Source organism: Neoarius graeffei, chromosome 18 (genome assembly GCF_027579695.1).
Source record: "Neoarius graeffei isolate fNeoGra1 chromosome 18, fNeoGra1.pri, whole genome shotgun sequence".
NCBI classification, from domain to species: Eukaryota; Metazoa; Chordata; class Actinopteri; order Siluriformes; family Ariidae; genus Neoarius; species Neoarius graeffei.
The window spans coordinates 48,343,363-48,365,163 of record NC_083586.1 but is presented as its reverse complement, the minus strand read 5'-3'; the positions used below and the strand labels follow the sequence as shown (position 1 = coordinate 48,365,163).

At 42.7% G+C, this 21,801-nt stretch overlaps 1 protein-coding gene across 1 annotated transcript in view; it reads left to right on the top strand.

Annotated features, from left to right (window-relative positions):
- Positions 1–41: 41 nt before the first annotated feature.
- mzt1 (mitotic spindle organizing protein 1) overlaps positions 42–21,801 on the top strand; it is a 26,294-nt gene continuing 4,534 nt past the window's right edge. The window contains exons 1-3 of the mRNA XM_060899541.1: positions 42–64; positions 157–283; positions 17,409–17,554. Of these exons, the coding sequence (XP_060755524.1) occupies positions 232–283; positions 17,409–17,554 (198 nt within the window). The 5' untranslated portion in view covers positions 42–64; positions 157–231. The remainder of the gene's footprint in view (positions 65–156; positions 284–17,408; positions 17,555–21,801) is intronic.

Sequence of the window (21,801 nt, the reverse complement as noted above, 5' to 3'; positions counted from 1 at the left end):
CGCTTCCTTTCAAATAGCTCAAAACTTTATTGCTGCGTTGTATTTGGTGGTGTTATTGTATAAGGTGAACGGAACTCTCTCTGTGTTATATTTTTTTAATCTTCTGTCGATAAATAAAGATCCAGTTATTTAGGAGTGAACCTTTTTTTCTTCTAGTATTATTTATAATAGAATAATTACAGAGCGGAGACGGAGGAAGGACTGTTGTTGCTAAGTGCTAAGCTAGCAGTGATGGCGAGCGCTGCGAATACAAACATGAACGCTGTCCGGGAGACCATGGAGGGTGAGTGGGAGAGCTCTCACTGCAGCTGTTCTTAAACACAGAACAAAATGTAGAATTAATTTGAGGATTAATTTTGTGTTCAGTGTTTTTGATGTGTATCCTAATGAAGCGAGGTAGCTATTATTACCAGCAGGGTATTATAATTAATTTTAAATTAGTGATATATATAAAATGGGTTTTTTTTCTTATTAAAGTATGCAATTTTATAATATTGAAATAAAACCTTATTCAGTGTCCTGTAATGGCTAAAAAATGACCAAAAAAGGCCTAGAAAGAAACATAATGAATATTAATAACTTTTTGAATTAAATGAATTGAGCGTTTATGAATATTCATAATATGTAAATTAGACACGCCCCTTGCGATCTTCCTGCCACCCTAGGTGTATTATAGCCTGGGCCCGCCCATCCTAAGTGTGACGCAACACGGGGGCCTGTTGCGAACTTAGGGCCTCTGCATGCTCTTGCGACAAGGCTTTCGCAGACAGCTTTTCGCAGACGGTTGTAATTTATCGTTGAGCGGGGCGTGCACAATGTTATTCACCGCCACAGCGCAAGGGGGCGCAAAGTCGCTAGGAGTAGTTGGTGGGTGTGGTTAGTGGAGTGTTTATCCTCCGGTTACTTATAATGACTAGAACTGGAGTCGTATAGATGTACGTACTTCCTCGATCAACCGCTCTTCGTGCTGCTCCATCTTCGCTCGTGTTTTTAAAAATGGCGGTCGTGAAAACAAACCAAACCGGGAAAGTAGGGAAGCGGAAGTGCGTGTACAGCGGATGTAGAGTGGACCAATCAGAGCCCTCGCGTCTGTGAAGGTGGGAGGGCTACGCAGACGCTATCTGCGACGCTATCTGCAAGGACTGGGTTGTCAGCATAAATTGGCCTTTAGTCTGGCAAGGCAAGCTATCTCCAGCTCTTCCAAGCTCCCGAAAAATCGGGAGCCAATCAACTTTGAGCATCTCCAACGGCCCTGGGTAGAGGCGTGTTCAAGGCACTGACGTAGTAGAACTGCGACCGGAAGCCATAGATTGTTTACAGAATCTATGCCGGAAGCGCTTCATTCACTAGAAACATTACGAACATGGAGCAGCGGCAAGCCTTTGACACAGCGGTAGATGCTGTATTGAAAGTATTCAACGGGAAGTTCTCATTGAAAACGGAGCAAAGAGCAGCCCTGGAGGTATTTATCTTCTTCCTGTTACTCAAGCAGTTTCCGTCGCGTCACATACGTCAGAGGAAAGAGTGATGTGATTGGTTTAAGCTTCGCCACAGCCTTTTCTGGCTTCGACCAGTAGCAAACTGAGGCATTTCAGGGAGGCGGGTCAACCACGTGCTTTGGGAAACGGTTGGGCTTAATATCTTTGCCAGACCAATGCTCGCAGAGCTTTGAAGTTGCGTTAGCCAGACTAGGTGTATTACGTACACCTGACATTTCCAAGTGTTCTTCAGTATGTGGGTGACATGGCGGTGCAGTGATCATCACTGTCACATCACAGAAAGCAGGTTTTGGGTTCAAACCTCATGGTCGACTGTATGGAGTTTGCATGTTCTATTCTTGTCTGCGTGGGTTTCCGACAAGTGTATTAGTTGACCTGGCCACTCTAAATTGTCCACAGGTGTGCATATGAGTGTGAATGGCGGTCTCTCTGTGTGACCCGTCCAGGGTGAATCCCACCTCTCACCCAATATCAGCAGGGCTTGGCTTCAGCTCACTCAAATAAGCAGCATAGAAAAATTAAATAAGAATTGAAGGCAATTTTTTTTTAATTATAAAAATTCTATCTCATTTTATTAACGATAGGAGTGTTTTGTCACTGCGATAGCAAGTTGAGTGTTTTTGAAATATGCTATGTAATATATCAGTCCATATGTCAAAGCAATGGCCGTAAACGAGATTCATTGAGACCTGTGCGAGACATCGTAGGACAGAAATAAAACGTACAGTGGAAATCAAAGTGACCAGCCCTGTGTCCAAAATCGCTCACTCGTTCACTATTCCCTACTCCCTATATAGGGAATTACTATATAGAGGACTATATGGTGAGCTCATTGGTAAAATGAAAAAATGCTTTTGGACACTAGTCCGTCACGCTGGGATTTATGTCATTACTGTTGCACAATTAAAACGTGCCAGATCAGTCGGCTGGTCGGTTTTCAAAATGATAAATACATATTATACTGAGTGTATAATTTCCCACATTAATCAATACAAAGTACCTGCTTCTTTCAGTTTTTTTTTTTTTAATCAAGGCTGAATACTTTCTTCTTGGCCGCTGCCTTTTATTAAATCAAATTTGAGACTTAATTTGATTTCTTTCAGCACGACCGCAATGCATATTGCTTTGGTCAGTGACCGTCGTTGTAAACTACTTTTCGTGCTGCATCGTGGGATACTTTGAGTGCACTATATAGGGTGTAAATTAGGGCTGTGCGATATGGGAAAAAATGAATATCCCGATACATTTTCTCCATTTCACGATATACGATATATGTTAGTGATTTAATCACAATTGAATTGAAATAAGACTATTTTTATTCAACAAAGATGTGGCACAAACTGCAAAAACAATCTTGAAAATTGCAACAAGGGGGCAACACAATACAGAGCTGCTCAGAGCTCAAATCAGTAAAGTGCAAGCTCAACACTGAGAAAGACATTTAGCCTAAATAAGAAAAGTGCTCATTCATTAAATTATTTTAAAAAATAGATCTCCAAGCTATTAACCTGACTACTGAGAACCACTGGAACATTCACAATAGAGAGAGAGATTGAGGGAGAGAAGAGAGAGATCTGCAAAACATCATTTTTCTCTTTGCACACTTTTGAACTGAATGTTTTCTGGCTCTGCCTCTCAGACGTGTATAATTCCGGCTGCTGCCTTTCGTGATGACAGGGTTTTTTTTGCACACTTTACAAACTGGCGTTTGCTGTTCCACGTCCTCCTCGCGATATCCAAAAGAATGCCAGATGACTGACCCCTTACTAGTTCTTTTAGGAACCAATTCATCCACTTCCATTTTTAATTTGTCGCTGAAATTGCCAGCTTACACGGTAGCTTATGCAGCACCAGCGATTGCACGAACTGAGTCAGCGCTGTAAACCGGAACTAGGAAATCTTCAGTGTTGCCAGATACTGCTGACGTTTTCCAGCCCAAAATATGTTCAAAACGCACTTAAAACCACCCAATCTGGCAACACAACCGAAACTAGAAAATCTTCCTGGAAGTTCCTTTCAGCACCGAGATGTCGCCCGGGATTGGTTGGCGAGTGCGTGACGTTATTGTTTTCTTTACCCTTAGGCAGCCTCTCATGTTACTGCCTGAGGGACAGGGAGAAAACCACCGGGAAATGTTTTAAACAAACGAAATGAACGCAAGTCGGAAGATGACCATAAAATACTCGATAGTTACGATATAATAATTTTATGTATCGCACACAGAATTTTCGGCGATATATCGAGTATATTCGATATATCGCACAGCCCTAGTGTAAATAATCCTCACTAAGGTTTCGGACAACACTACAAAATGGCGTCCTCACTGTATGGACCCTTTTCACGTGACGTCACAACAAACGCGGCCGCCATTTTGGACGTGTACTACCAGTAGTTTACCACAGCCAACATTGAGGAACGGCAGCAAAGAAAGTGTTTTTCAGTAAGACTTCCATCATGCCACTATATTGTTGTGCACCTGGATGTAGTAACCATCAACAAACAAGGCAAGGGTTATCATTTTATCGGATCCCGGTAGATGCTGACCGACGGAGAAGATGGATAGCGGCATACCAGCGCTTGTGTAGTGACCACTTTGTTGGAGGTAAGACGAATAAAATTAGCCAGAAAAGGCATTACACATTGCTGTTAACATTCTGTGGCGGCGAGTGTGTAACCAAATAGGCTAAAATAACCCATTGTAACCTCTTTGTTCTTCTGTAGTAGCTATTAGCTAACGACATCAGCTAGCGTTGTGTTCCTTTGCTGATGGTAGACTGTAGGACAGATCAGAGGCAGTGTCCTACAAACAGCGCTTAATTTGAGGGGGAGCAAGCCGGAGCGCGCTCCGGAACCTCGGGCGTTGGCTCCGGCAGCTATTTACACTGGATCCGGTGATCCGACACCTCTCTTGACTATGTAACAAAAAAATAATAATAATAATTAAATAAAAAAATGCAAGTTTATTTAGTGTTAATGTCTGATTTTGATATCTGTCTTGTTGGTGATTTCTCTCATGAAACGACATCCACAAAATATCTGCAGATGAACTTAATTTGCAGTGTTATTATAAAACATCCCCAGAAGCGCCGCGCCCCGCCCCTCTCCTCTCTTTTTTTCCGCTACGGAGCCGCTCATCCTCTGTGCTCTGGGACCTCCCACTTTACAAATTAAGCACTGCCTACAAATAAGTGTTCAAAATAAGAGGAACATGTATTTGTCTCTTAAATTCAGGCCGTTCCCTGTAATCTGTAACAACGGTTGGAGAAAGTAATGGCAAATAGTGAGTGCACAAACCATAGAAGGTAAACTGTACACAGCGCCAGGGCAGTGTGTTGGTATGTCTACTTTTAGATTGTGTTAGCTTATCAATGAACACACTCGTCACTCGACGAGTTTCACGTCTTTACGACGGCTACTTAAATGTGTGTTAGGTATTATTGTTGCAGTCTAAGCAGTCATTGTAGCAGCTAGATGAGCGAGAACCGAAAGGGTCTGTGCCATAAACCGTTATTTCTGTACGGTGTTGCTAATGTGTCGTTACTGTTATTTCTCCCTCTGCTCGCCCTGTAAATGCCCTACGTCGCTGGATAGCGAAGGTGTTTTCTGCATCTCGCTCCTTTTTCTTGTATGTTCTCCGTTTGTCGCCTTCCTCGCATTCAAACCAATTCGAGCCGAAGTCCGCTACATGTCCAAAATGGTGGTCGCGTTTACGAAGGTCACATGACTGAAAAGGGTCTATAGTTAGTAGGGAGTGATTTCGGACACGGGTTGTCAAAAGACGCGCGCGCTCTCTTTCGAATGCTGATGTAATCAAGCCGAAAGTTTTGTTTGTTTTGATAGCAATCAGGAAAGTTTGAAAAAAAGTAGGCAGTAATCATCATTTAAACTCGTTTTTGTGCAGCATTTCATTTGGAAAACAGTTTTCAAAATGGCTGCGCTGACACTTCACGTTTCGAAGTCTCGCACAAGTCTCGTGAAGATCGCGCGGATAAGCGACGCCTGCCGTGGACCAAACGAACTAAATTCAACACGGCTAAAAACCGAATAGGCCGGTAAGTATAATATTTAATTGCAATTAGTTGCCAATACGAGCCACGATATAAGGTTACACTAAAACCGAAAACGTAATTGAATAACACGTTAATTAAGAAATAAAGCAAGTTTAAAAATGACTTCAGTTCTCCTTTAAGGGGTTTCAGTCATCTCTGTCTTTGTAACAAAGGATTTGCTAACTAAGGTGACCATGCGTTCATTTTCACACGCCCTGATCGTCTCAGAAAAGAAAGTGGGTCTGAGTGCGTGTTCGGCTCATGGTGTTTCTCCAAGACGCGTTCACACAGGTTGCGTTCACATCTGTATTTGGAGCTACACAGATGTCATACCAGGTGTGAATGGGGCTGGTGTTTCTATTTGCACTGTCACGTTCTTTTATGATTTGCTGTACCACAGCACTGTTCTCAATTCTGATTGGTTTAGAAGGTGTGTATTGGTTTTCTGTAACAGCAACTCTGACGGTCATTCCAGCTGTGTTCAAATCACAGGTTTATATTAATGTGCTCGTTCCAGTACATTGTTTCTATACAGTTTACACATGTATGACAGAAGCTGCACATAAACCAATAAATTTAATAATAAACAGGTTGGATCGATAAACATTTGATTTCTATGGTGAAGTTTTCTATAAGGAGATTTATTCAACATTATGGAAGGAGTCTCCAGTATCCAAGCTTCTTGGAAAGTGTCCGAGCCTTTTTGGATTCTGGTGGCTTTCTTCGTAGCAGAAAAACATACAGGTATTTTTTGTGTTAAGATATAAAAAAAAAAAAGTCAATTAAGATTTGTCGTATTAAGAGAAAAATAGCTGATATACAGTAAGTGATCACAGAAACTAACTTGCTTCCTGGATGTTCTACAATATTAAACATGCCTATAAATGGTTAAAAGTATGTCATTCATTAATAAATTTAATATTTGTAATCATTAGCAAATTGCTGTGGTATAGGAGGAATAAAACAATTTGCCTTTATTGGAAAATAATCTATTCTGGGATGGTAACAGAAACTTAGCTTTGTGTCAGGATGCATCACATGACCGTGGTGTTGATTATTTTCCTATAACAGCACAACCCCTTGTTGTGTTTTACCTTATGTGGATTAGCATTGATCTGTTTAGGTTGTCTAAGACGCATCATCAGATCATGATTGGTTCAAGACATCAATCCTCTTTTGTGAGCTTACACACTGCGCTCATACATCGTCCTGCCCACACGTACGTTTTTAATTTTTTTTAAAGAAGTTACTTATACAGGAAATGTATCATTACAGCTAGCTAATCAGATCATATAGCGTGCTAATTCGGGTTTCTTTTGATTCTGTTCGATTCAATTCTATATAGTTTGTCGTGGAAACTCTTACGCTACGTTCACACTGCAAGGCTTAATGCTCAATTCCGATTTTTTGTGAAATCCGATTTTTTTGTGAGGTCGTTCACATTAACAAATATATGCGACTTGTATGTGATCCTCAGTATGAACGAAAAGCGACCAAAGTGTTCCGCATGCGCATTGCAGGATACGACGACGTCACGCAGTGAGCATGGCCAGTGTTTACGGAAGTAAAACCGCCCGGTTGCGGTATGACCCATCCAATCTAGCTTGAATAGCTGTATCCCCCCAAATGGAAATCGGCTCCCTAACCTCTGCGTCCTTCCATTGAGAAGATTCAGAACCTTCACAGCCCGAAGCGTCCCTTGCATTGATGTCATGCGCAGGGGCGCAGATACGTTTTTTGAACTGGGAGGGACAAAAAACTGGGGGGGGGGGACAAAGCTGCCAGCAAACCAACCCCGATATGCCTGTCAAACTTGTTGTGGGTTACCATAGCAACCAAGCTCGAGCTCGCAACCTGTGCAGTCTGCGCAGCTCAACCAACCGAATATCAGTCTTTGTTTTGTTTTATGTGAATTGTTGCAACTATGTCTGTACTGCTGTGCACCTCAATAAACCGAATGGTAATTAGTCTTTTGATTTTTTTGTGAGTTTTGCCTTATGCAAAGAAAGACAGCATAGACGTTTTTTCCTCCCTATAAGTGGGGGGGGACCGAACGAAGTGAATTTAAATCTGGGTGGGACGAATCCCACCCGTCCCCCCCTCTATCTGCGCCCGTGATTATGCACCATGTTGTTGTAACTTTTTTTTGAGAGACCCGCCGCCTACTTCAGCGCAGAATAGTGACGTTTGTGGCTTGTTGATGACGTGTAAGTCGGATGAATGCGACCTGGCGGTTCAGACTGAAGTCGCATATGAAAAGAGCGGATAGGAATCGGAATTAGGACCACATATCCAAACGACCTGGGTCGGATTTGAAAAAATCAGATCTGTGTCGTTCATATTGTCAATAAAAGATCAGATACAGATCACATATGGGCGAAAAGATCGGATTTGAGTCACTTCAGCCTGCAGTGTGAACGTAGTGTTAAACTCTCCAAGCAAAAAATGATTCAAAGTCCAAGAGGTTGCAGAAAGGGTTGGGCCATTATTAAAAAATGTTCTGTTTCTGGTCCACCGGCTGGGTGAGTGCCGTTTGTGCGGTTGAATTTTTTTTTTTTTTAACGCTGGTTTTTCGACATTTTTTTTTCAGGTTCGTAAATCTAAAATCGAACTTGACATTCCCAGGGCTTTCCACTAAGGCTCATACTAGCCAGCCGGGGGGAGGAAACACAAAATAAACTCCTGTGCACGCAGTTCCCAGGATTAAATGTATTTTCCACAGACCATTTATTTATTCACTTTACTCAAATACAAAGTAAAATGGCAGTAAATCTTCTCTTTTCTTGCGTATTGCATCATGAGGCGTTCCTGGCTTGTAAATCTCTTATTTTCGGTGCATGACACATTCACGCAGCTGAGCATGCTATGAATTAACAACGACAACGGTCTGCAGTGGGGCGACACAATTACACACTCAGCCAACATTTCTCCATTTGTGTATGAAAATACACTCCAACCACTCAGTTTGGTTTCATTTACAACCAACGGTGTCTTTTGATGCCAGCACGTAATTGAACGAGAGAAGACTGGTTTACCGGAGACAAAACAAGCGTTCTCTGCTTCTGTTCTCTCCGACAGCCCCGACACACTACTGCCTCCGCCGAGTGCGTGCGCACTCTGAACTGAATCAGCTCTGCGCATGTGCCGTGCGACACAAAAAAATGGCAGCCACCATGAAGGAAGGAGAGCCGGAGTTTTCAAACATTTGCTTAAGTGTGAAATCGCAAAATGGTATTCTAGCGAACAACAAAATAGTAAAGATTCAGAAAAACAAATCATTCAGTGATCATTTTAATAGTGTAATTTCATCCGAACTAGGCCTAACGGCCGATTTAGAACTACAAAAAGTCCGTGTGTCGGACATTTTAAGTACCTTTGTAAAAGTTTTGCAAATGTTGCAGTCAGCATTTAAAATGCTAACTAAGTTTTTGTACAAGTTTCAGTTGATTAAACGGTCATTTTATTAAATGTGTCTGCTTTTGTAATAAAAAAGTACTGAAAGAAAAAGCAAACACAGCATTGCGATTTCTTATCCATCCATATGTTAAAAAAAAAAAATTCCTCCCTCCCGACTGAATTTTTTTGCTCACCCGGTGGACAGGAAACGGATTTTTTTTTTTTTAAGGATGGCCTTAGACTTATTAAATTGATTTAATAAAAGCTGTGTTTGGTCTGCAGAGTGAACCGACTAAAAGTCACAAATGGCCCTTTTCCACTACCCTTTTTCAGCTCACTTCAGCCCGACACGGCTCGCGTTTCGACTACCTCAGAGCAGCACGACTCAGCTCGCTTCAGCCTTACTCAGCACCCAAAACTTGCACGGTTTTGGAGTGGGGCTGAAGCGAGCCAAACCGAGCTGAGTGGGGCTAGGGGCGTGAGGAGACACTCCCCTGTGCACTGATTGGTGAGGAGGAGTGTCCTCACATGCCCCGCGAGCACGCTGGGATCTGTAAACACCGTAAACCCGGAAGAAGAATTACGAATTAAGAGAATTTCTGAAGCCTTATGCGCCTCGCCTCATCTATACGCTCTTGCCAGTATCTGTTGGCGTTGTCGGTGACAACAAGCCACAGCACCAAGACCAGCAACACTAACGACTCCATGTCCTCCATGTTTATTGTTTACTATCCGGGTTGTGAGACTACCGCTTAAAAGATCACTGATGTCACTGTTTGCGCCGCCCAACGACATCACGTGACGTCCACCCACTTTCGCTAACTCCACCCAATGTGTCCACCCACTTCCAGCCAGCACGGTTCAGCGCGGTTGTAGTCGAAATGCAACTCCAACAGCCCCACTCAGCTCGACTCAGCCCAACTCAGCACCGCACGGCTCAGCCCGACTCAGCCGCGTTGGTAGTGGAAAAGTGGCATAAGTTCTCATTTTATACTGTCTCAAAAAAAACCAACAGTGTATACATATAATCTCATTGGTTAACATGTCACGTCATACCACTTCAACATTTTCTACTGGGCAATACATCTCGCGCTTCTCATATTTTGTATCAGCCGATCCAAATTTTCCATTATGAATGGTCAATTCAGAAAGAATCAAAACGTATGATGATAAGAAGTGGTACGTCATGAACAACACTACATTCAGAGCGTACAATACATGATTCAAAATGACTGGAGTCAATCAGGTTAAAGGCTGCAGGTGGAAACGAACACAACACTTGTGGCCTCGGCCAGTCCACCACAACATAGGATTTAAAAAAAAAATGCACATTGCAGCTTGTAACAATACCCAATTCAGAATAGCTTTATAAAATCTATTACGTTAGCATGCAAAACACTCCAGAATGAACAGTTGCTTAATTCAACATGGTCTTTGCTCACTCATTACAACATATGATAACACTGCAGTTGCTGGAGTTACAATAATACACTCTTTGAATAGGCCTGTGATTTAACAGAAAACAACCTTCAGTATAAACAATCTCACTGTCCTTACTGTATTTTACTGCAATTATAATTCATAAGTCAATGTATTATTTTTAATCAAATCAACTTAATTTACTCTTTACTGAAAATCATCATACTCGGCTTTGAATTAAAGGTAGACTCCCTTTTCAGATTTTTCGAATTTAGGCCATAAAAAGAATTTTCCCCGACACCCAATTATTTTTGTTTAGTGGACCGAAAACTACTGAATTCGAATCACAGACTTCAAATTTTATTACTTTTTTTTTCCCTCTAAAAGAACAATTAATGAATTTGGAGCCTCGTGGCCCTAAATTCTCCATTTTTTTCTTGCCTCACCATGACCTAAACCAAGATACAAGTCATGCCTGATGTGGTCGGGTTTCCCCGTTCGCAACACATTGTGGATACAAATTTGCAACCTGAGAGAACAACGAAGCATGTAAGTGTGTGAATGATAACAGAAAGTGAGAAGAAAAGACCCTGTATTGCGAAGGAAAGGAAACACAGGACCAAACTAATAAATATCGGAGATATATAAATAAATAAATTCCTATCACTCCTTCAGTCAAACTTTAGAGATGATTTTTTTTTTCTCTCCTAGGGCTCATGTCTGGAACGAGTGAGGTTATATTAAAGTAGAGTTTAGGAAAGTCTATTATGGCCCTTTTCCACTACCCTTTTTCAGCTCGCTTCAGCTCATTTCAGCCCGACACGGCTTGCGTTTCGACTACTTCAGAACAGCACGACTCAGCTCGCTTCAGCCTTACTCAGCTCCCAAAACTCGCATGGTTTTGGAGTAGGGCTGAAGCGAGCCAAACCTAGCCGAGCGGGGCTAGGGGCATGAGGAGACACTCCCCTGTGCACTGATTGGTGAGGAGGAGTGTCCTCACATGCCCACACGCCCCGCGAGCACGCTGGGATCTGTAAACACCGTAAACCCGGAAGAATAATAATTACGAATTACGAGAATTTCTGAAGCCTTATGCGCCTCGCCTCATCTATACGCTCTTGCCAGTATCTGTTGGCGTTGTCGGTGACAACAAGCCACAGCACCAAGACCAGCAACACTAACGACTCCATGTCCTCCATGTTTATTGTTTACTATCCGGGTCGTGAGACTACCGCTTAAAAGATCACTGATGTCACTGTTTGCGCCGCCTAACGACATCACGTGACGTCCACCCACTTTCGCTAACTCCACCCAATGTGTCCACCCACTTCCAGCCAGCACGGTTCAGCGCGGTTGTAGTCGAAATGCAACTCCAACAGCCCCGCTCAGCCTGACTCAGCCCAACTCAGCACCGCACGGCTCAGCCCAACTCAGCCGCGTTGGTAGTGGAAAAGCGGCATTAGTGACATTACAAAGAGAGAGGATTCGTAATCCCAAGACTATTACTTCTGATCACTACGTTTGGCAAAAACATTAGCCAACACCAAAATCAAAAAGATGAATGTAACAGGCAGGCGGAATCAAGGCCACTTTCGTTTTTATTTTTTTTTAACTGTCACTTAATACAAAACACACTCTTCAGCAGTTTCAAAATAAATTGTGTGCCACTGCACCGACGTGACTTCAGCTATGGGAAGAGATCTGCTCACAACGACCCGAAGCACACAGCCAAGAGAACAAAGGAGTGGCTTCGGAGAAAGTCTGTGAATGTCCTTGAGTGGCCCAGCCAGAGCCCAGACCTGAATCCAATTGAACATCTGTGGAAGGAGCTGGAAATGGCTGTGTACCGATGCTCCCCATCCAACCTGACAGAGCTTGCAAGGATATGCCAAGAGGAATGGGCAAACATGTCCAGAAACAAGTGTGCCAAGCTCGTAGCTTTTTTTTTTTTTTCCCCAAGACACCTTGAAACCGTAATTTGCTGCCAAAGGTGCATCAACCAAGTATTAGGCTAAGGGTGTGTACAGATATGTAACCCCTAAATAACCTATTTTTGTCAGTAAAATAAAATTGCATATTTTCTAAAAACCTGTTTTTCTCTTCGTAATTATTGCCGATTTGTGTGTAGATGCTTGAGGCAAAAAATGAACTCCATCTATTGTAGAACAAGTCTGTAACGTAATAAAATGTGGAGAAGGTGAAAGGGGTGTGCAGACTTTCCGGCTTGACTGTACATTTGTGATTACTTTAGGCGCGTGTTTTTTATATACAGGACCAGTCAAAAGTTTGGAAACGCCTTCAAATTCGATGTTTTTTCTTTATTTTAATTAACTAAGACACTTCATGTCTTAAAGTAATGACTGTTATTTCTCATTAGATTAGATTCACTTTAATCATCCCACATCGGGGAAATTCACGTGTTACAGTAGCAAGAAAATGTCAAACAGATAGCATATAAAACTGAAATAAAAATTAGACAAACGAAGGATTAAATACAGAGGGCTATTTGCATTATCTATGTGAAAAAGTATAGAAAAATTGCCTTATTGAGAGGCTCGGAAAAATTGCACATTACAGGTAGACTCTGTGTGTGTGTGTGTGTGTGTGTCTATATATATATATATATACGTATATACTTAAATTTTATATAAGTATGCGTAAAAATAGTTTAAGGCCTATATTATTGCACACAATTGCATCGATAAGAGATGGCAGAGGTAGCAGTGGTGAAGTAGTGCAAATATAATGACAAACAGGTTATTGTTGCTACGTTACAAGTTGTGGGTGTTATACAGTCTGACAGCAGCAGGTATGAATGACCTGCGGTATCTCTCCTTCTTACACCGTGGGTCTAGCAGTCTACTACTAAACGAGCTGCTTAAAGCCCCCACAGCCTCATGTAGGGGGTGAGAGGGGTTATCCATGATTGAGGTCAGCTTGGCTAACATCCTCCTCTCACCCACCACCTCAATGGAGTCCAGAGGACAGTCCAAGACTGAGCCAGCCCTTCTGACCAGTTTATTAAGTTTCTTCCTGTCCCTCTCTGAACTTCCACAGCTCCAGCAGACCACAGCGTAGAAAATCGCTGATGCTACCCCAGTGTCATAAAAAGTCCTAAGCAGTGTCCTGCACACACCAAAAGACCTCGGTCTTCTCAAGAGGTGGAGACAACTTTGGTCCTTCTTGTACAGGACATCTGTGTTGTTAGTCCAGTCCAGTTTGTTGTTGAGGTGAACACCCAGGTATTTGTACTCCTCCACGATCTCGATGTCCAAACCCTGGATGTTCACTGGTGCAATTTGAGGAACCGTCCTTCTGAAATCGATCACCACCTCCTTTGTCTTGCTGGCGTTGATGCGCAGGTGGTTCAGTTCGCACCAGGTGACAAAGTTCGTGATGACCTCTCTGTACTCCAGATCGTCCCCCTCTGACACACGTCTAACGATGACTGTATCATCAGAGAACTTCTGGAGGTGGCAGCTGTCCGTTGAGTGGTTAGTTGACATAATATGGATTACTACAGTTGTCGAACAGGGCTATTTACTGTATTTTTATTATTTACTCTTTACTGGCTGATGGTGTCATGCATTAAGAAGGCAAGAAATTCCATTTTTGACAAGACGCACCTGTTAATTGAGAAGCATTCCTGCGGTCTCAAAAGTAGCCGGTCACCGGCGGTAAATCGCCGTCTGTGGCTTGTTATGCCGCTGGCTGTTGTCAGTCGAGTCACAAAATTTAATATTAAATATTTCTGACGGCAAAAAAAGTTGTGAACGTAAATTTACATCCACTATGTCATGTATGTCCGTTGCCGCGTAAACTTTGTTTACATCCTCGACATGAGTGCAGCCATTACTGCCCCTTGTGCCATATGTAAGCCGTACTCTGATTGGCTTAGAGCAGGGGTCACCAAACTTTTTTCTCTGGGGGCCACATTGTCGTTCCTGACTGTGATGGGGGGCCGGGGTCGGGTCAGCTATATAACATAGAATTGTATGACCCAGACGAATATGACCACCAGCAGGCCTCATTGTGTCGTAGAGATTACTAGCCTGGCACAGCCATCCCCACTACTACAGTATATCCACACTACTATATCAACACTTGATTCCTGGCACATATTTGTTTATCTTTACTAGTGGTTTGCAAAAGTAGTAATCGAGTCTTCACACTTTGTTTTAATTTGAAATACCACAGATATTCCATTTATTTATTTTCTAATAAAAATAACATCAAAGCTGTCAAGGTAAGAAACATCTGCCTAGTTGAGGTGATTGACACTGGCAAAGGTGAGTGGAAAATTATAAATTGTAGGTAGGCCTGTTGATATTATTAATAATATTAATAATTGTGTGCAGCACTTAATAAAGGTCAAATAAATAGGCCTAGAAAATAAATACATTAAAAAAAACAGTGAAATTATAATAATATGAGTAATAGATCAACTAGCCAGCTCTTATGCCTATCCATTTGAGCATGTTCAGTAAACATTTTTTAGGTCAAGGTGAAAATGAAATGAGCAGTAGGCCATTTACAGGTCAAAACTAAAGCATAATACAGAATAATGGGAATCAAAATCAGTAGTACATGTAGGTGAGCTGGATTTGTACTTGTTGATTTGTACTTCTTGTCGGGACACACCTCCTCGGCCACAGCAAGCACGCATACTTTAACAAAGTCCCCATCAGTAAACGGCTTTCCATGGGTAGCTAGTAGGTGAGCTACCTTATAGCTAGCTCAGACAGCAGCCTGGTTGATCTGGGTTTGGTGAAGGAATACATTCTGTTGTGCAGCCAGTCCGCATTTCATCCTCCGAATCCTGTCTTCTCTTGTTTGCCGTCGCAAACTAGCATACTCTTTGTGGCGGGTTTCGTAGTGACGACGCAGATTATATTCTTTGAAAACCGACACACTTTCTTTACATACAAGACAAACTGCATGGTCCTTACACTGAACGAAAAAATAATCGGTGGTCCACTGTTCTTTAAAAACTCTGCACTCTGTCAGCTTTTCGCTTACCGCTGGCCATTTTGCTGTCCTGAACACTGACAGTTCTCTGCGCATGCGCTGCCTGTCACTGCTTGATCGCGAGCATATGACGAAAATTCGGAAAATATGAATAGTTCATTTTATAACTAAATATCAATTTTAATTGATAAAATCAACAAAATACAAGATGCAGACATGTTGTTATTTGCCGAAAAGCAATTAAAAAAAAAATAGGCCATAACCACTTTTGGGGATTGCCTCATAGGGCTGGTTCAAGTGGTGGGGGGACAGAGGGCCTGGGGGGCCGGTCAAAGGGGGGTGGCGGGCCGTAGTCGGCCCGCGGGCCGTAGTTTGGTGACCCCTGGCTTAGAGTGTTCCATGGACTGTGAATGGTTCATACCATCATGTGACTCACAAATGGCGACGAAGAGAGTTGCAAGCGGCTCCATGCTGGATGCGTGGCTAAAAAGGTCTAGAGGGAAAGGTAAGTACGTTTTGAACGCAAATTTATTCTGTCATTGTGTTGATATAGAAAAATAAATGCGTCTTAGTCCACCGTTTCTCAGCCTTGCTTAAGACATTATAATCGCGGATTGTAAAGTTGACTCTGCGTTTGACAGCTGCTCGAAAAAACAAACTGCGTGCGTAACAACGCTAATCAAGCTTAAGCTAGATGACCCGCCTCAAATACCCGTCCCGGGTAAATGTTATCCCAATTTTAGATGACCTGTTCCAAACCATCCCGCCCCATGAAAAATTCATACTTGCATCTCTCTCTCTCTCTCTCTCTCTCTCTCTCTCTCTCTCTCTCTCATATATACACACTCATAATATTTGTTGTGCCTAACCCGCACTAAATAACTAGATTTATGTAATTTCTATTCAGTAGGCCCCTACATGATTAGGTTGATGAGATTTGGATAAAAGTTATTTTCAATAGAAATGCTGAGACTGTCAGTGAGTGCTGCTAGCTGCTGTTTTTTAATAACGAAATCAGCTGATGAAGTACATGTAGCTGCATTTTATGTAACAGTTTCTTGACTGCCAAAAAATAAACATTTTGATTATAATTGAAGTTTTGTTCTTCATCTGTATTCAAGATTTCACCATATTCTTCAATAGTATTAGAGAATCTGGAGAAACTTGTCACCTTAGCTTAGTCAAAGTGCACATCAGACTTGACATTGGATTTCAATCGGACTACTTTTTGTGTTTGTTTGCAAATATTTCTGAAATTTGATAAAATGACTGAGGTATGGTTTCATATTTCAAGTTTCCAAATAGTATTGATTACCCTTTATTTTCACTGTTAAGTTACCAGAGGCCACCATTTCTCAGTGCATTTCATAAAATTTTCCGTGCCCAAAGGGGGCACACCCCCCTTTGAAACCCCCCCGCACGCTTTGCGTGCATTATGTCTGCCGCTGGCAGACATTTTACCATTTTGCACCCTGCTGTAAATTATTTGTACCCTGCTATTCTCCCAAACTTTGAAGCCCCTGCATTCCAGGTGACTACCTCATGAAGCTGGTTCAGATAATGCCAATAGTGTGCAAAGCTGTTATCAAGGTAAATAGTGACGACTTTGAAGAATTTAAAAGATGAAGAAAATTTCTTAACACTTTTTTTTTTTTTTTTTTTTGTTTACCATATAATTCCATATGTTATTTCATAGTTTTGACGCGTTCAGGATTGTTCTACAATGTAGGAAAAAGAATAAAAACATCGAATTTGAAGGTGTTTCCAAACTTTTGACTGGTACTGTATGTGGTTCTATGAATCCGAATACATTTGTGATTTACTCACGGTGTTCGACTAGATATGTGCATATAAAATCGCCACAAGTTATCTTGTTGTAAGGTTACATGTCATGTGATCTACTGTAGCAATGGACGCCGTAGAAATAAAATCAAATATGGTTTTACATGCTAGCTGACAGGTGAGAAGTTTTCCAAAAAACATCAGCAGCTTATCATTATTGTGGTCTTGTTCCTCAGTTTGTTGGTTGCACATTTTCTTTCCTTTCAGTACTCTACCCATTTGTGTGTTTTCTCAGTTCTCCTGGAGATCTCGAGACTCCTTAACACAGGGCTCGACATGGAGTCGTTGTCCATCTGCGTGCGGTTGTGTGAGCAGGGCATCAACCCCGAAGCCCTCTCCTCGGTTATAAAGGAGCTACGCAGAGCCACAGACACACTTAAGGTAACTGAAGGATTTTTTTTTTTAAACACACTTCAGTCAAATGAGTTATAAGAAATTTTTAAAGGTCCCATGGCATGAAATTTTCACTTTCTGAGGTTTTTTAACGTTAAAATGAGTTCCTCTGACCTTCTTAAGTCACCCCAGTGGCTAGAAATTTCATAATGTGTAAACCAAACTATGCCCAACATTTGAGAATGGCGCGTTGAAACTCTTCCCTTGCCTACGTCAGCAAGGGAGATGATCCCAGCAAAAGAACGATAGCCATATGTCTTGAGATGGTAATCCACCAGCTTTAAAAGAACCGCATTTGACGATCTAATGCCGCTTTTCTACTACCAACGCGGCTGAGCCGTGCCGGGCTGAGTCGAGCCGAGCGGGGCTGTTGGAGTTGCATTTCGACTACAACCGCGCTGAACCGTGCTGGCTGGAAGTGGGTGGACACATTGGGTGGAGTTAGCGAAAGTGGGTGGACGTCAGGTGATGTCGTTTGGCGGCGCAAACAGTGACATCAGTGAGCTTTTAAGCGGTAGTCTCACGACCCGGATGGTAAACAATAAACATGGAGGACATGGAGTCGTTAGTGTTGCTGGTCTTGGTGCTGTGGCTTGTTGTCACGGACAACGCCAACAGATACTGGCAAGAGCGTATAGATGAGGCAAGGCGCATAAGGCTTCATAATTCTCGTAATTCGTAACTCTCCTTCTTCCGGGTTTACGGTGTTTACAGATCCCAGCGTGCTCGCGGGGTGTGAGGACACTCCTCCTCACCAATCAGCGCGCAGGGGAGTGTCTCCTCACGCCCCTAGCCTCACTCAGCTCGGTTTGGCTCGCTTCAGCCCCACTCCAAAACCGTGCGAGTTTTGGGGGCTAAGCAGGGCTGAAGCGAGCCGAGTCGTGCTGTTTTTGGATAGTCGAAACGCGAGCCGTGTCGGGCTGAAGCGAGCTGAAGTGAGCTGAAAAAGGGTAGTGGAAAAGGGCCATAAGTGTTCTTGTCAGGACATAGAGCTGTAGTCAAAATCAAAGTCCTTCCTGTGCCAGGACCTGGTCTTCCCAGGCAGTCTCTTGTTCCAGTACTAACCAGGCCCTTAAGACGTGTTGGGCAGCACCGATCTCCACTTCTATAGTGCTCGGCCTCTCGCCTACTATACAGCTAGGGTTACAGTGGGGGGCTAGTCCTCTGGTAACTGAGAGTTTGACTCCCCACTCACATCTACATTGCAGCATGCCTTGCCAGATAGCAGTAGGTACCATTTTTATGATGGTCTTTGGTATGACCCGACTGCAAGTAGAACTTGTGATCTTCTGGTCGAGATACAGACATGCTAACCACTAGGCCAACTCATGGTGTAGAGCATCACTGATATAACCAGGCACAAGACCATGCAACCCTTTGAAGGCCAGGAGTAGAATCTTGGAGTGGATACGTTTCTCTATTGGTAACCAGTGAAGCTGCTTAAGTACTGGACTGATATGGTCAAATTTATGTGTATACATCAGAAGCCGAGCAGCAGCATTAAAGGTCCCATGGCATGAAATTTTCACTTTCTGAGGTTTTTTAACGTTAAAATGAGTTCCTCTGACCTTAATGTGTCACCCCAGTGGCTAGAAATTTCATAATGTGTAAACCAAACTATGCCCACCCTTTGTCAACATTTGAGAATGGCGCGTCAAAATGGCGCGTTGATAGGCTCTTCCCTTTACTACGTCAGCAAGGGAGATGATCCCCACGCCCCCCCCCCTCTGGATTCCCACCCACTGTATGGATTGCCCGCCCAGCTCAAAAGTTGCCACCAAACATGGAAGTTGCGCTTCACAGAAGTAAACACACTTCTGTGAATTTAGTACCTGACTTACAGCCAGTTTACCCCAAAACCATTTCTAAAGTGACCTCGACCCAGTGTTGTAGTCAAGTCACTAAACCTCGTGTCAGAGTCCAGTCTCGAGTCCCGACTATTCAAGTCCGAATCAAGTCCTTGGGGCGTCGTGGCTCAGGTGGATAAGGCGCCATACCATAAATCTGGGGACCCGGGTTCGATTCCGACCCGAGGTCATTTCCCAATCCCTCCCCATCTCTCTCTCCTGCTCATTTCCTGTCTCTACACTGTCCTATCCAATAAAGGTGAAAAAGCCCCCCAAAAAAATATCTCTAAGTCTGAATCAAGTCCAAGTCATTAAAGAAAATTTCAAGTCGAGTCTGAGAACAAGACTCCAACCGCACCATTTGACGGTGGCTGTTGCTTCCTTTATGTGAAACCGTCTCCGCTACTGTGTTGGACTAACGTTACTGCTCGACTGCCCCATTTTAGTTACTAGGCTACAGATAAAAAGCTTGTTCATCGCTCAGCAAGCCCCGCCCACTATCAACAGGGCAAATAACATGAGAGAGGGTTAACACTAGCTCGTTCATTGGTCAGCAAGCAAGTCCCGCTATCAACAGAGCAATGAACATAGCGTGTCACTTCCTTCTCTGGGTGGAGTCTTCCCAAATGACGATTGAAGTTCAAGGTTGTCCCCGTCGTCTCCTTGATGGTTCTTCTACATATGGAACACATAGCAGTGCGTTTTTTACTCACTGCACGAGAAGTCTGTATAAGCAAAGCAAACAATTCTAGAGGCTTCTCTCCAGGCGTTTTAGCACCATTAACATTAGTTTGTTCCTGAACATGACATATGGAACAGGTGAATGTGCATTCTCTTGCATGAAATTAGTATAAAAATTAATGTAGATATAAATATCTTGCGCCAAATTATGGCATGTTACAAAAAAAAGAAAAAATCCAAGTCCTCATCTCCAATTTGAGTCCGAATGCAGTTAATGCACGAGTCTGAGTCATCAGTGCACGAGTCTGAGTCAAGTCATGAGTCCTTAAAATTAGAGCACGAGTTGGACTCGAGTACTGCAAGCCTGCCTCGACCCCACTGAACACCTTTGCGATTAACTAGATTGCTGATTGTGCCCCAGGCCTCCCGGGTGACTGAATGAATGATGGCTGAATGATCACAAGTCCCCACAGACACGCTTTAAATTGTGGTGGAAAGTCTTCACAGAAGAGTGGAGGTTATTATAAAAGCAAAGGAGAAATAATTCTGGGGTTTAATGTTCAACAAACATGTGAGCATGATGGTCAGGTGTTCACAAACTTTTGGCCATCTAGTGTATAACCCAGCCTCAGAACAAACTTTACGCAACATGTCTGGTGTGAATTCAGGGTTAACATCATTAATTATTACCCCCGGCATATAACTCGGGGGGGGGGGGGGGGGGATATAGCTATCACTCTGTCCATCCATCGGTTTGTCCGTCTGTAAATGTTTTATTTTCCAGAGCACAACTCAAAAACTATTAGGAATTTTTTCACGACACCTGACAGTTAAGTGACTAGAGGAGTTGTGCCTTTTGGGATTTCTGTGGTAATTTTTTTTTTTTTTCCAATATTATGTCACCACCTGACGACTCGTTTTACATGCAGTGTCACTCAGTTTCAGAACTTGCAGGTTGATATAAATTGTACTGAAGGTGCGAAATTAATCGATTTGCATAAGTGCCACTTGATGTTTAACACTTTTTAGTGCAAAATTCCTCAAACTGCAAATTTCAGTGACGCACCAAGTGGAGATGTGTTTTCACGTGAGACACATTATCCTGTGTGGATGTACACCGTTAGAAAACTAGAGGTTTTTATTTAATTTTTTTTTAAGCTCTGTTTCATTACTTTCGCCAAGGAGCTTATATTTTCAGTGCACTTCGGTTGTTGTGAAAAACCTACCAACCCGATTTCCATGAAACTTGGTGGAAGGGTTCATCATGGACTGAGGAAGAACCCATTAAATTTTGGCACTTACAAATTTTATTTTCATTTTCACTAATGTTCCAAGATGCATCTTATCTTACAATCCAGTAGATGGCAGTACAGTTCAATAAACAGTGAGATCAAACATTTCTGACACACTTCCTGTTGCTAATGAATGGCATGGTCATGTGCATGCAGTAGGAGCAGGCAGTAACTTTCATGAGCCAGTATGCCATGTGACGTCGCACTGTCAACATCGGGACCATGCGTTTTTGTGACTGTGTGCACGCCAATTTTACTGTATGAGTAGAGAGCAAATTGGCAGCAGAGACCCTTGAAATGCTTCAGCAAGTCTACATCAATTAAACAATGAGCCAACTGAGGTGTTTTGAGTAGCATTCACAGTTCAAGAGGGTTAGAATGTCAACGGAGGATGACGAGGTCCGGGCGATCCACA